The sequence below is a fragment of the Nannizzia gypsea genome, genomic scaffold (assembly GCF_000150975.2).
Source record: "Nannizzia gypsea CBS 118893 supercont1.1 genomic scaffold, whole genome shotgun sequence".
NCBI classification, from domain to species: Eukaryota; Fungi; Ascomycota; class Eurotiomycetes; order Onygenales; family Arthrodermataceae; genus Nannizzia; species Nannizzia gypsea.
The window spans coordinates 1,493,521-1,508,126 of record NW_003345201.1 but is presented as its reverse complement, the minus strand read 5'-3'; the positions used below and the strand labels follow the sequence as shown (position 1 = coordinate 1,508,126).

The window sequence follows — 14,606 nt, the reverse complement described above, 5'->3', positions numbered from 1 at the left end:
CATAAGAGGAGTTGGGTCCAGATGATGAAACGAAAGGCGACGGAGCAATTGCATCCAGGTAGGTTAAGACTCTCCCATTGCGTTTCGGACAGCAATTGCTAACCTCCTCCTCTCTACCCAGCTATCAGTGCAGTTGCCGCTCGAAGGGCCCGTCAAGCCAAAGCTGCGATCGAAAGGACGCCAACAGACACCCGGTCGACAGAAAACTCGTCATCGCGGGAGATAGAGACATTGCCGTCTCCAGTACCCTATAATCAGGCTCGGGCTCCTCAAGAACCTGCACCTGTTGCCCGTGATGCGGCTCCGGTGAAAGTCAGTCCAGGCGCGGGAGCATTAGAGAACAGGAATAGAAATCAGCCTACGCAGCCGGAGACTACTACTAATGGAGAGGGGTAAATATACATCTAATCAATCAGGTTGAAGTGAAGTTGTTAAACGACATTTTTAGAAATGCGCCCGAACCAGCTGCGGATAATTTCCTTCTGTCGAAGAGCCAGTTCACCAGAGACAACATCATATACGGCAGAGAAGATGCTGTCTGTATACGGTTACCGATCGGGGAGGTATGGCTGCTTCCCCCTTCAATAGTTTGAGAGGTACAGCGCTGATTGGCAAGCAGACATTGGCGGTTATTGGCCGTTACGATATCTGGGTGAAGCGAGGGGTTGTGAGCGTGATGGGAGCAAAGCTATACCCGTGTGATCGATTGTACAGGGTCTATGCTCCTTCTACCCACTCGCTGCCTATTATAAAATCTGTCTCGGGCATAAATGGGTTTTCTGAATTCGAGCTTATTTCGGTGGAAGACGGTCTGTCCGAGCTCAGTCGGATATCGAATCTGTACCGTCGGATCTGGAACGGCTCTGCGGAGATATCGACTCGATCCCTTTTTACTCTCAGTAAGGAGAATGCCTCGTTTTCGCTTGTGAGTTTCACTTGTCGCCTCAACATGGGGATGGTGATATACTAATTTAAGAAATACTAAATAGTTGGCTTCATCTGGGGATGATCCTTACAAGCGACCTCTTCGGCCACTGCATCTAGATAAGAAATGGAGTTCGATGATCAAGCGTCTGTCCCAGCGCGGTAGGGATCTATGCGTGCTCACCTGTGGTCCAGGAGGGTCTGGAAAGTCAACATTTAACAGATACCTGCTTAACCACCTGTTGAGCCCCCCGCCAGAGGACCTGGACAACAGGGCACAACATGGCGAAGGCGTTCTATTCCTTGATCTAGATCCCGGGCAACCAGAGTTCTCACCGATAGGCCACGTCTATCTCGCGCATATCCGGGCTCCAGCACTAGGACCGCCTCTGTCGCACCCATTATTATGTGCAGAGGACGGCTCGATCATCCGAGCACATCATATCGGTAGCAGCTCTCCCAAAGATGACTCGAAGCACTATGTCCGATGCACTATGAACCTTCTACGGTACTACTATGGAAGTATATCTGAAACTTACTCGCAGTGTCCGCTAATCATCAACTACCCCGGCTGGATCTTTGGGCAGGGCCTAGAAATTCTAACCGGGTTTCTGGAGGCGCTTAGACTGTCAGATGTAGTGTACATGAGCGAAACAGGGCCGGAGGAAGTGGCTGGGCCCCTGAAGTCTGTGGCAAGGGGAGTTGGCACACCGTTCTGGACGCTGCCATCGCAGCCAACTGAGTATGCGACGAGATCTAGTGGCCAGCTCCGCCAGATGCAGATGCTATCTTACTTTCACATGCAAGAGAGTCCGTGTTCGACCAGTGCATACTGGTCTGCGACGCCTCTGGCACATACGCGTGCAGTGAAGGTGGCCTACTCGGGCAGCAGCCAAGGCATTCTTGGTGTGATGATAGCTGGCTTCCCTCACGATAAGGAGCATATATTCGATCTATTGGATGGAGCTATCGTGGCCGTCGTGGCAATCGAACGTGCCGATGCCATCAAGCCGGTTCACGATGACGTCGAGCCAGCCGAAGTGCTCTTCCGTGCAGAAGAGGATAGTAGATCCGAAGAAGACGCGGCTGAAGACGAAGGTAGTACAGCAGTAGCAGCAGCAACCACAGCAACATCACCAGCAGCAACGACAACATTACAGACCTTAGCCGAAAGGCTACAGCCACACCTACACCGCACGAAGGAGAACATTCCTTATCTATTCAGCGGCAATGGGACATGCTCGTATCTGAACCCACGACACTCACGCTCACTCGGTCTAGCCTTGGTCCGGAGCATCGACACCACCAGCCAGGCCCTGGAGCTTATCATGCCTATTCGATCTGCGGCTGTACGCGATGCGTTGGAGCGCGGACATCAAATCGTGCTTGTGCGAGGCCAGCTCGATAACCCTGACTGGGCCTTGATGGAGGAATACTTCGCCGCTAAGTGGGCGCACAAACACCTCCCTTCTCGGCTGGACAAGATGCGGAGGGAGAAAAAGAGCCAAAGAGAGATGACGATCTATCAGGAGCGGGTGAAGGAGAGAGTACGCAGAGCCATGCAGGTGCCGTGGGTGCATCCTGAGCAGACGAAGAGCGGTAGCCCAGGGAAGAAGAAGGAAAAGCGAGACGTGTGGAAGTTGAGGAGAGACGAGGCTGCAGACTCGAGCGGGAGCGAGCGGGAGTGGTGATTATTGTCTGTTCTTTTTGCTTTTATAGATACATTAGATTACGGCTTGGTTGGGTTGTGTAGTTTACCTTGGCTGGTGGTTATTTGGTTAAACTAGCTACTCCTGATCCTGATTTATGGAAGGAGTAACCAAAAAATATAAAAAAAAATATAAGAGAAATATTGATCGACGCAGGGATCGAACCTGCGATTTTCCGCGCAACTTTATTTGTAAGGCGGACGCCTTAACCACTGGGCCAGTCGATCTACAGAATGGCAAAAACACAGCTTTTGGTCATGAGCCAGTGCCAACTTTGGAGCCTTTATTGCAGCCTTGCTTATATAAGCCTAATTGACAGGTGCCACGTGATGTAGTAAACTTGCCAAGTAATAGAGGCTCAGTCAGTCTCTATGCTGGATAGCATGATATAGGTGATTAAATTATTATCATTATGATAACAAGCGATAGGATAGCATATCTTGATTAAGAAAAAATAAGGTAGCCTCAATAATATTCTTTTCTTTATCTGCTACTATCTTTTGTCTTTTTTTGTTGATAAAAGCTTGAGCTGACTAAGACTAAAGCTAAATACAAAGGAAGCGGGAGCTAGCAGGTTGTTAGGAGCAAACGGAATAGAGACAAGAGAACTTGGTAGTTAACTAAGGTAGTTTAGGTAGGTGGTTAGATGAGTGATGCATGTACGGAGTACATCTATAACTCCCTTTGGACGGCTGTATGCGTCTTATGTATACAAACAAGGCATCGTCCAACCTTGGCCACGAACACGAGCCAGCATCCAACATCAGCATGCTACCATGGCTATAACGGGATCCAGCATGCGTGTATCCCTGGGATAGCAGAGCCAAAAGAGGCGAGTCGACGCTGGCGATGCTTCGGACCGTCAAGTCGGACAGCCAACGGGAGCAGACCATGTCATCATCGAGGCTGAACGACTTTAACTACACGGACGGAGCACAAACACCAACACTGCATGTACACATGCATCGACCATCGTTACTCCGTGCTCCAAACACAGGCCAGCTGCGTCATGTAAGTCAGGACGAGAGTGTGAGTGAATCGTGCATGTCAAAGGTCTATCTTGACGCAGCTACCCAGGCATCCATGTCCAAACCAGGCGGAACGGTTCGTCGAGCCCAGGGATGAAACGCAGCACAGTAAGAAGATACGATTAATCGATATTTAGTACTCCGTTAGTACTCCGTACTCGCCGGTGACTATGAAAGGTAATTGTTAATATCGGGGATATGTCTATACATATTCCGTACTTGTACGAAGACCTGGCAATAGCCGAACAAAAACGAGGAAAAAAAGCCACCGAAGCCGGGTTGAGGGCTTGCAAGGGAGCGGTATGAGATAAAAGAAAACAGGCGGAAGCAGGATCCGAAGGATAACTATGAAGTAATAGTTGAAATTTGGTGAAGAAACGAAAAGACGGGGGAGAAAAAGCAAAACGCGTACCGGGACTGTATGTACAGATGTTTCTGGAGACGCATCACAAAGTCGCTGTCGACCGTTGATGTACGGAGTACACGATCCACGATACACGGTTACGAGCTTGATCAGAGACGAGAAAAGAGAAGAGGAACGACGATGAAGTCGATGATGGATGATGGCACATCGACGCCAGTATGATAGCTCACAATTCCCCGGCACTCCCGTCGTTCCGCCTGCAACTAAAGAGAACCATCGCACTATCAAAGTACGGTCCCTGGAACAGGCCGGATATTACGAGGCAGTTGAGACGCGTGCCCGTACCATCGACTCCAAGCGATTGGAACATCACATTTGCTTCCCCATGGGGCAGACAGGACAGCATGCAAGAAGCAGCAGCAGAACAGGATGAGGGAAGGGAAGAAGCAAACGCAACGATCTTCCCCCCTTTCATCCGGCGTGTTTCTTTCGTTTCTTTTTCCACCAAACGGGCTTCTTGTATTACGATAGCCTGTCTGCCCTGCCTGTATGACTTATGACTCAAGGACGAAGAGAGAAAGAGAGAGAGGAGCGAAGAGACAAGGGTCAAGGGTTCGGGTGTTTTTCTTTTTCCTTTTTTTCTTTTCGTTTTCTCCCCATCTCTCTCCCTCGATAGCCCTTGTCCTGTCTGTGAATAACCGCCATGCGAGGCCGGCCAGGATGGGAGAGATGGATGCCCAATGAAGGCAGAGAGATGCCGGTGCCATGCACTTTATCCTCACACAGGTGCTACTTATATACTTATGCATGCATGGATGGGATGCTGTATGTATAAATGTATGGACGTATGTATGTAAGTATGGAAGTATACATATGCGTGTTTTCCCAGTCGACAGCAGAAGAGTGACTGGAACACGACAACGACTTGGACCAACGAGACGAAGGATGTTAAAAAAGAGCGGTGAACGGCTGGTCCATGGACGAATGGGATCGTCGTCCGGGGAATTTTTTTGCGGATGGAGATTTAGCTGGTGAGAGGGTGATGAGCGGCCGGTGGAAGCGAGCGCCGGGCGGACGATGATGGCCCTTTGAGCCGCAAGGGCGAACGGCAGAGAAGCGAAGACGACGGAGACGGAGACGGAAGACGAAGACGAAAGGAAAGGAAAAAAAAGAAGAGACGAAGAAGCGACGAAGAAGACAGACGGAGACGGGGAACAAGGGCGTGTTTGTGTGTGCAACCCTAACCCATGTCATCTCCGTCTTTTGGCTTCTTAACGGCGATTGTCCGTACGTACATACTATACGTGCAGATAACACGCATACACATACATAACATACATACCCGTACACCACATCGATATCAACCTCAAGTTCTGATATCGACATCAACATCAACCATTATGCACGGCATGGCACATCGGCTCGGTCCACTGCCTTGATCTGTGCATGCATCTCCATCTCGCCACATGAGGACGACGAGAACTACGGAAAAAACAGAGAAGAGGAAGGGAACTGCTCGCGTGTCCCCTTTCTTGCCGCCAACCCACTTGGAGTGCAACAGTATTCCACAGTGCTGACGACTCTGATGGAGTTTTCCAGTCCCCTATTTTTTTTCGTCTGGAGAGATGGAGATTGGGCGACAGGGTCCGGGGCGGCCGTTGAAGGAGCAGACAAGCACTAGTCAGGACCGCCAGAGGAGGGCTAGAGCGCCGTCCATCTCCGTGAGGTCCGAGGCAGCTGCCTAAGGGGCAGAAGCGTGAAACGCTGGTCTGGGAAGGGCGTCTTCTTTATTTGCACCCCCTTTGGGCAGCAGTGGACGTTGGGAAGTTCGAGGTGGCCTCTCTCTAACGCCTTCCTCCTTTTTCTCCCTTGACGGATTTGCTCCGCTACTCCCTTACTGAGCTATGTGAGCCCCTTACTGCCTCCTTTTATTATTATCATCGTCGCCGTCGTCGTTTCGCCTCTTCTTCTGCTTCGTCTTTCTTCGTCTTCTTCATCGCATGTAACGCTGCTTATCTAAGAGGTCCAGGCCTTGGCGATGACCCAGGACCTCGGGAAGTCACGTGTAAGGTAACATCAATACCAAAAATACCAGAACATTAAATACGCTTCGTACTCTCTTTTTTGACTTCTATAGATCAGCTTTTATAGTCAGATAATATCATAGATCTATTATGACTACGGAGAAAAAAAAGAAGAGACGCAGAGCGGAGGAGGAGGCCAGAGGCATCAGAGACAGGAGAGAAAAGCTTGAGGAGTTGCGTGATCAGGGTGGTAAGGATGTCCCTTGGTGGTCGAGTGTACGGAGTAGTTTATATGGCGCCCTTGCTAAGAGTAGACCCGCTGGTGGAAGCCATGAGAGGAGGCAGAAGACGAAGAAGAAGACGAAGACGGCGCAGAGAGAAGCCTAAGAAGCGCCCTTTTTTCCCAATCGTTGTCACCCGAGTAAAAATAGAAAGGAGAAATATAAAGGAGGCCGAGCCATTTAGTTAGCAGTAGTAGCACTTACTACTACTACTCCCCCCTAAAGGCCGCAAAAGGGTTGGGAAGAAGAGTCTCACAAAGAATCACTCTACCTCTGACTGAGCCATCTCCGGCCGACGTCGCAGCCGACGAGACGGCGTCGCACGAGCAAGCGACGGAGGCCTTGAAGGAGATAAAAGGGTAAATTTCCCGAGGGGGAGTGGCAGGGAAGGACGAGGAGGAAGACGAAGCATAAGAAGAAACAGAAGCCAGAAGCAGCAGACGCAGCAGAAGCAGAAGCCGAAGCAGACGCAGAAGCAAAGAAGAAGCAAGAAGAAGCAGAAGAAGCAAAGAAGAATTGAAACCCTGTCTTTCGCCCTTTGCTTTTTCTTTCCTTGCTTCTTTTCTTCTTCCTTTTCGTTTCTTTTCTTTTTTAATCTTATTTTACTCCACAGAGCGGTCTTTTTGCTTGTGTTGGTTGTTGTTTAGTTTATATAGACAAGGAGGACCAACCACTTATAGACTTCTTCGCTCGCCTTTCTTACATCACCAAACCGCATCATCATCATCATCATCACCGTCACCTTCACCTTCACCTTCTCTCACTTCCTCTGCGGAAGCATGTCTCTTCGCGTCAGAGCGCTCACTCTCGCCTGACAGACACCATGGATTTCATCGTAAGTGCTTGACTGACTTGATACATGCAGAGGATAAGAGCTGACTGGCATCTCATTCTACTGGTACAGCTTTCCCTAACGCACTTCTGCGAAGTGCATGGCCCGACATCCATCCTCTGCTCGCAGATACTGCCCACTCATTGCCGGCAGTGCACGCCTGACTCGCCCTCGTCCTCTCCAGATGGATCTCCTTCTTCCCCTTCCTCGGCCTCGCTGCACGCTAGAGACAGAGATGCGCCAGGCGCGGCCAGCGCGGCTGCGGCAGACGTGATGACCTCCTCCTCCTCGCCTTCGTCAGATCGTTGCATCACCACTTCGGCCATCGAGCCACTGGCCACCCCGCCTGCCTCTGCGCCCGTCACGGCACCGCGGATAGAAGACCACCCCTGGTTCACGGCTGAGAAGCAAGGCAAGACTGCGAATGGCAGTGTTCATAACGGTGGTGCAGTTGGTGGTGGGGATATGAAGAAGTCCGCCTCTCGGTTTGGTGCCAGTGATGGAGATACCTGTGCGAGCTGCCGACTCAAGCTGCCCGAAGACGTCAGCAAACAGCTCCCCGTCGACGGCAATGGCTCCGTCCAGGACCGTGGACACCACAGCAGCCCCGTCCTGCGGTCACGCGAAGTCGTCTTTGCCTGTAGGGGCAACCATGCAGACCACAACAGCAATTACTACGACGATGACGACGATGACGGGTCACATACGTGCTCGACCTCCATGTCCTCTTCCCACCACAACAACGGGAGCAGCGGCAACAACTATTACTCTCCTTCGTCCTACTCTTCAGACTCCTCCTGCCACACCCATGTAGTCACATATCTCTCCATGCGCGGGCCCGCAAACCCAGAAGACTACGCTCTCCTCCGCCGTGCCTCTATCCGCACTCTCTCCTGCGAACTGCTGCCTCGGGGCCTCTCGTCCGGCCCACTCTCGTTCGGTGACCCGTCCGCCGGCTATACGGTGGCGTACGTCTTCCGTCTCCCGGACCCCATGGCCCGTGGCAAGCGTCGAAGTTACGCTCTTGTTGCTCTGGCCGGCAAAGATGCCGGACGCACTTTCAAAGCCAGCCCCCTCATCTGGCGCACCTTCAGTCGCATTGCAAATAACATTGTCAGTGCCGCGGAGAAGTTCCAGGAATCAGAGAAGATTCGAGAATACGGCCCTTCCCCTGTATCGCCAGCTGCCACAGTTACTTCACATACTACTACTGCCACCGCATCTACCACCTCTTCTCGGGGATATACGCCTATTTCATCATTCTTGACCGGCCGAGCTCTTGATCCAGATGGCCAGCCCAGACGAGCCGGCCAAGTCCGTGCCAGAAACCTGATTGAGATCGTTGGCAACGAATACATCTTTGCTGAGTTACATGCTCAATTCGTTGCCCTGCTACAACAGCTCAGTGCCATGTTCGCGTCTCCGTCAGACAACGCCCACGGCGCTCCCATCCCGGACTCGGCCTCTGCCTTTTATGAAGACTACGCTACCACTACTGCGTCCTCTCGCTCTTCCACTGATCGGCTACGAGGGAGTGGCAGCACCGGCATCACCTCTGCCGGCAGTGATCGCAGCCTGTCCAAGCAGTTCTCCCACTTGAACATGTCTACGTCTGTTCCCAAGCCAATTCCTATCTCCCAGCGCAGGAGGATGGTGGCATAAACAGACCGGCCAACGCCAACCCACCAGCCAACCAAGCCAACCAAACCAACAAACCAACCAAGCCGTCTTGCTGGTAGCTGGTCTTTGTCTATCTTCGTGTTGTTGTGGTGCCCAGTTGCTACCCCTGTCCCTCCCCCTCACCCCTCATCCTTCCTTCCTCGGCCGACTATCCCTATCCTTAACGATTCCGCCCTGCCTTGCCCTGTCTGGTTCGTTTCACCCAGGCTTCACCCGCAAGGCACCTCTTTGCTTTTTCCTTGCTTCCTCTGCTTGCTTCGTCACCGCTGCCACCCGGTCGGGCTCTGCCTCCCGGCAAACCCCCTATCCTTCTCTCATCCATACATCCATTCCAGCATCAGCATGCACGATGGATGGCCGATGCGATGGCCGATCTGAATCCGAGACACGCTACTACTCCCAACACTCCTACTTCAACCTAACCTTCGACATGGTCTGGTCTGGCATGGTCTGGCCCACCAGCATCGAATCAACAAACTCTCATCACGCATCAACACCGACAGACCGCTTTACGACGTTACGAACAACCCGATCGATACCAGGCATACCCAACCCATAGAATTTATCGCACATCATTAATCCCTCAACGAGCAACCAAAATACCTTCTCTCCCCCGTCTCTCTCCCTCCCTCCATCTCTATCCTTCTTCAGTTTGCTTGCTCGCTAGCTTGCTTCGCCAAAAAGTCCAATCCAATCGCCTGCTCGGTCAAAAGCAAAAAAGCTCGACCGATCGCATTCTTCTTTTTCTTTCCTTTTTTTTCTCCCATTCCGTCTCTCGCACTGCTCTCCCCGCCTATCTGTCCGTGCTGTCAAACTCCTTCTTGCGCAACATCACCTTCCCGACCCGACCTGACCCGACCACCACTTGCTAAGCACTACTAGCACATCGCAACGAGTCCAACGGCTTTCTTTACTTTGCACGTTTCTTTTCATTCAACTCTTTTTTCCTTTCCAGTTCAATAGACGGGGCAATATCGGTCAAGGGCTGGTGTATGGGTTTCGATACCCCTTCTGGCTTTTGTTTTACTCTTTGCTTTTCAATCTGCGTTTCTTCAGTCATATTCAGGGTGTTTTTCTCACGGACCAGCAAACTCGGAACTCGGCACTCGGACTCGGACCGTTTCTTTTCTTTACTTTGCTCTTTGCTTTGCTTTGTTCTGCTCTGCGTTTCAACCCATAGATTTCTTTGCTTTTACCCAGCCTTCTTTCTCTCCAACTTCTTCACGGCTTCATGGACCGGCAACGTTCTTCGGCCTGATTCTTGATATCCCATTTCTTTTCTCCTTACGGAGTACTTTCTTCCTTTCCACTTTTTTTTATTACCTCTGTCAGGGCCGGGACCCAAGTTCCATTCTTCTCACTACTGGTACTGTTACTGTTACCTCTTTTTCTCCCTTTCTCTCTCCACCGTCGCATCGCTTCGTGCCGTGCTGTCGTGTGTCGAGCAACCCTTTATTTTTCAAACTCGCTTTTCCACTTTACTGTACTTCCCGACTACTTTATCTAATAACTTAACATCCTTGTGCACCTTCGGGCGCCAATAAATATCTTAATCCCTCGCTTAACCTGTGTTTACCCGTCTTAATGTCGTAGTTGCAGTCGTAGTTGTACATTCGCTGTCAGTTAAAACGGTGATCAGCAGTACTAGGCGGTAACACTGAAAAACTCTTCAGCCTGGCCGGAGCCGAGGGACTCACGTGATGCTACTTTCCTCGCTGATGCGCCGACCACGTTCGGATTTGAAGCAGACGGGATAGGATGCAGGCGCAAGGCAGGTGGGAGAAAAGTCGTATGCCTGTTTTATGCAATTGGCCATCTCCCACGGCTTCATCGACGCTTCCGCTGGCTCAATTGCTCTTCTTCCCTTCGACTTTTCTACTTCGTCTACTTCTGCTTGGCAACGGTTGGTAAGCGATGACTAAGCGGCTCGGATAAACATGCCAAACCGGGATAGAAAGCCACAGTCAAGACACAAAAATATCAAAAGGTGAAAACATCTTCATCTGCATCTCAACGCACACCAGCACAAACTACTACTACGTATACCTACGCTACTCTACACCGCGCCCATTTTACCTTTACTTCACCGTCATTTTTTCACTTAATACAGTCAGGCCTACTTACACGACTGGATTAAATACCCGCTTTACCCGTCCCTGGAAGCGAGGGAGGGAGAATATTGCACCGTGCATTATCACACGCAACAACCCGCGGGGCACAATAATTCACAATGTCGACGGGATTTGATAAATGCAAGACGCGTCCACCGCATATGGACGCGATATTGAACGGGCTCGACAGATATAACCCAGAGACCACCACTGTTTTCCAAGATTATGTCGTACAGCAGTGCGAGGACAGAACATTTGACTGCTATGCCAACCTAGCCTTGTTGAAACTGTACGTTGACCGCTTTCTCCTCTCGCTTTACTTGTTCCGCTGCCTCACTCCTGTTGAAATGATTAATTACCTATAAACGTTTCCTATTAACACGACTATGCCATTGGTATATGTGGGGAGAACTTTTAATATGATATTCAACTCAATCACACACATTTGCTTCGTACTATTATTGCCCACCCTTGAGAAAAGGCCACTAACGAAAAGCAATAGCTACCAATTCAACCCACATCTCCTCAACATTGAAACAACAACCAACATCCTCGTCAAGGCTCTAACCGTCTTCCCTTCTCCCGCTTTCTCCCTCTCCCTTGCCCTACTGCCCGCCTATACCCAACCATTCCACACTTCCGCTCCCGCCCAAGGTCCCTCCGCAACCCTCCCCATCCAAACAGCAGACTTCGTCGAGTCAGTGCAGAAACTAGCTCGTCTGTCTACCTTGCTCGAATCAGCACAGTACTCCCTTTTCTGGTCAACGTTAAACTCAGATGACCTCTACGCAGACCTTACCGCTGACGTAGCTGGTTTTGAAGAGTTGATTCGCGTACGTATTGCGGTAGAAGTTGGCAAGGCCTTCCGTGAAATTAGCGCGGAGATGCTTATGGATTGGCTTGATGTTAAGGGCTTGGATACCCTTGAGAAGTTCGTTGTAGATGTTTGTGGATGGGAAGTTGATAAGAGCGGTGCCTCAGGTGCCAATGATGCGAAGAACGTCACTGTACGTGTTCCGAAGAATAAGGAGAATGAAGCCAGAGGTGAGGTAAAGGGTGAGAAGGTTGGCATTGAGATGTTTGGAAGGGTTATTCGGAGAGGTTTCGAGCAGCCTGCTTGATTCTTTCCTTCGTTCTCCTTTCCTCTTCTCTTCTTTTTAGCTCCCTTTGCATGCATCTCTTCGATAGATACGATACCTTTGTGGTACTGGGTTTTGCATTTTGCCCATGTTACGTCTTTTAATGGCTTTATTTTAATGGCTGGACGAGAAACAAAAAAAGAAACAAAACGAATCATGTCTTTCACTTCATCTTTTTCTCCCAAGTACTCTATTTTATTTATTCAGGCCGTAGTCTCTCCTCCCACTGTACACCTACCCATTCCTCCCTCCAGCCCGCCTCCCCTATGGTCTCAGGTGCACAGTTTGCCGCACAAACACCTAATATAACAGTCCCCCACTCCATGCCCAAATCATCCTTGGGTCCTAGCCCTATCCCTTCCATGCCCTCTTCGAGCATGGCAATAGCATGCGGTACAAGCTGGAGCTCAAATACACGTTCACCACCACACGTCTCACACCGGGGTATCTTGCTGCTGCCTTTGCTCCCGCTAACCTGCACTTTCACATTCGCTTGTGCTTGGCCTGTGTTTTCTGAAGCGAATAGTTTCCCTACCTCATCGCCCGTAGAGTAAAGTAGCGGCATACCTCGGAATTCATACCTCAGTACTTGTTCCGGGTTATGCTCCAGGCGTGTCGAGAACCGAATAAATGCTTTATCCATTGATGATTCAAATATTTCCTTTTCCGTATCCTTTTTACCAGTTGCTGAGGATGAAGTGTCGTTCTCGGCCTCGAGCATATCTACCTTTACATTGGAAGGTATTCGCTCCTCCGTCTTAGACAGAGCTTCATAGTCAGCGTCGAAGAAGTAATGTGGATACGGCGGTGGGAAAGCAGACTGTTCCGGCCAAGGAGCCTGTGGCCCAGCAACAGGTTTGGAAGGTTGTTGTGAAGGTGATGAAATGCGCGCCTTTTGCGCAAATGTCTCAGGAAGGGTTTCACTCGTAGCTATTGGTGATGCCGTCGTCTCTTCATCCGGTTTCTGCGGTACTACTGCTGCAAGCGAGGATGTAGGGGGTAGCGAAGCGAAGGGGTTGGCACGACTACCATCACCACCACCGCTTGAGGATGTTGAGAAAGGATTCGAGCTTCCCGATGCGCTGGAAGAGGATTTTACACCAAACAGATCAGCTCCTAAATCTCGTTTGGGTTTATTCTGCGCCTCTTCTTTTTGTTTCTCAAACACTTTTTCCCTCTCCTCGACCGTCTTGTGCCTCTTCACCGCGCGCAGAGCTCGTATGCTCCCTTTTTTGCGACTACATGTCCGCCTCACACAACCGAATATATATAGCCATCTCTCGTCATGCGCAAAATGTTCCGGTAGGTCGCCATTGAGCTGTAGAATAAGCGGCATCGGGTCATTGCAGACCTTGCATTTGGCGAAGTTTCCTGGAGGAGGGGTCGCGGGGTCAAGCCATGTCTGATAAGATAAAAGCTATGGTTAGCATTGAAAATATACCAGGTATAATTATTTAATAATCGACCACCGATATGTCTAAAATGGCACTTCTCAAGGGTAAATAAAGGCCTTGTCGTATTGAAATTGTAAAGAAACGATAGTACTCACCGGCCATCCACCTAGATGACTGATAGCATCACTGAGCTCTTCCTTTGAAGCATATCCAAGAAGGACTCCGGTTTCCGTGTAGTCATCAAGCTCTTCGTCTATTCCAGACGAGTCACTATCGTATGAGTCCATGTTAATTCTCGTGTCTAAGGGATTGCTCGCCCGCCTCTCTTGGTCTCTTCTATAGAACTTGCCAAAATATTTCCTTTAACCAAAAAATTGTTTATCAGTGAGGCACGTGATGATAGCGTAGTTAAAGTTTTGGTGGATAAGCATGCGACAGTTTGGCGGCTGTCAAGGCTTTTCAGTGGTCTCTACCGTATAGAATAGAATATCTTTGGAATTTAATTGCAAGGGAGGTCTCCTAGGCTACTCAATAATATTAAAAGGATATTGCAAGAATTGTTTCATGGGTAAACAGCTGAGTGTCAACTACGGCGGAAATAAGATTTCCTATCAGTGTTTTTCGGCTGCTTATTAAGTGATTACTTAAGCTTGCGTTTTAAAAGGACCCAAAGCAGATCGAGGATCTATATCTATATCGAAGAAGGTACCACTAGCTAAGGGAGAAGACACTGACGACATTTTACAGTGCTGGAGCTAGTAAAGGCAGAGACATTATGGTAGATCCCCATTGAAAGCCATAGGCCCAAGAAATATGGCCCCAGCTCTGACTTGTTTCCAAGCTGTGATGCAAGTAGGTTGACTGCCGAGCTCGCGGTGGGTGCAACTATGCTTTGCTGTTACTGTTTACCAAGAAAATCGAATTGATATATCGATCTCAGTGATGCAGTGAATCTCGAGCCCAAAACGCCATAGACAACGGACATCCTGAGGGGAAGACCAGGAAGTCCAGGGAGGAGAACTGTAATATACCAGGGAAGGCAGAGAACAAAGTGTTGAGCAATCCACTACGGGAGAATAGTTAGCATTTCCAAGATATGAAAGCAAAATATGAGAGGAAA

General features: G+C 50.0%; 4 protein-coding genes and 1 non-coding gene across 5 annotated transcripts; 3 read left to right on the top strand and 2 right to left on the bottom strand.

Annotated features, from left to right (window-relative positions):
- Positions 1-21: 21 nt before the first annotated feature.
- Positions 22-2,615, top strand: MGYG_00556 (grc3; the record flags this gene model as incomplete). The annotated part of the gene is made up of 5 exons (XM_003176419.1): positions 22-58; positions 122-392; positions 449-563; positions 620-925; positions 990-2,615. 5 exons carry the CDS (start codon positions 22-24, stop codon positions 2,613-2,615), a joined length of 2,355 nt encoding a protein of 784 aa, XP_003176467.1.
- Positions 2,616-2,777: 162 nt separating this feature from the next.
- On the bottom strand, positions 2,778-2,860 carry MGYG_10506. The gene has a single exon. It is a non-coding gene; the product is annotated as a tRNA-Val (tRNA).
- Positions 2,861-7,153: 4,293 nt separating this feature from the next.
- MGYG_00555 (hypothetical protein) lies at positions 7,154-8,824 on the top strand (the record flags this gene model as incomplete). The annotated part of the gene is made up of 2 exons (XM_003176418.1): positions 7,154-7,165; positions 7,235-8,824. 2 exons carry the CDS (start codon positions 7,154-7,156, stop codon positions 8,822-8,824), a joined length of 1,602 nt encoding a protein of 533 aa, XP_003176466.1.
- Positions 8,825-11,072: 2,248 nt separating this feature from the next.
- Positions 11,073-12,074, top strand: MGYG_00553 (hypothetical protein; the record flags this gene model as incomplete). Its single annotated transcript, XM_003176417.1, has 2 exons — positions 11,073-11,242; positions 11,456-12,074. 2 exons carry the CDS (start codon positions 11,073-11,075, stop codon positions 12,072-12,074), a joined length of 789 nt encoding a protein of 262 aa, XP_003176465.1.
- Positions 12,075-12,291: 217 nt separating this feature from the next.
- On the bottom strand, positions 12,292-13,773 carry MGYG_00552 (hypothetical protein; the record flags this gene model as incomplete). Its single annotated transcript, XM_003176416.1, has 2 exons — positions 12,292-13,494; positions 13,642-13,773. 2 exons carry the CDS (start codon positions 13,771-13,773, stop codon positions 12,292-12,294), a joined length of 1,335 nt encoding a protein of 444 aa, XP_003176464.1.
- Positions 13,774-14,606: the final 833 nt, after the last annotated feature.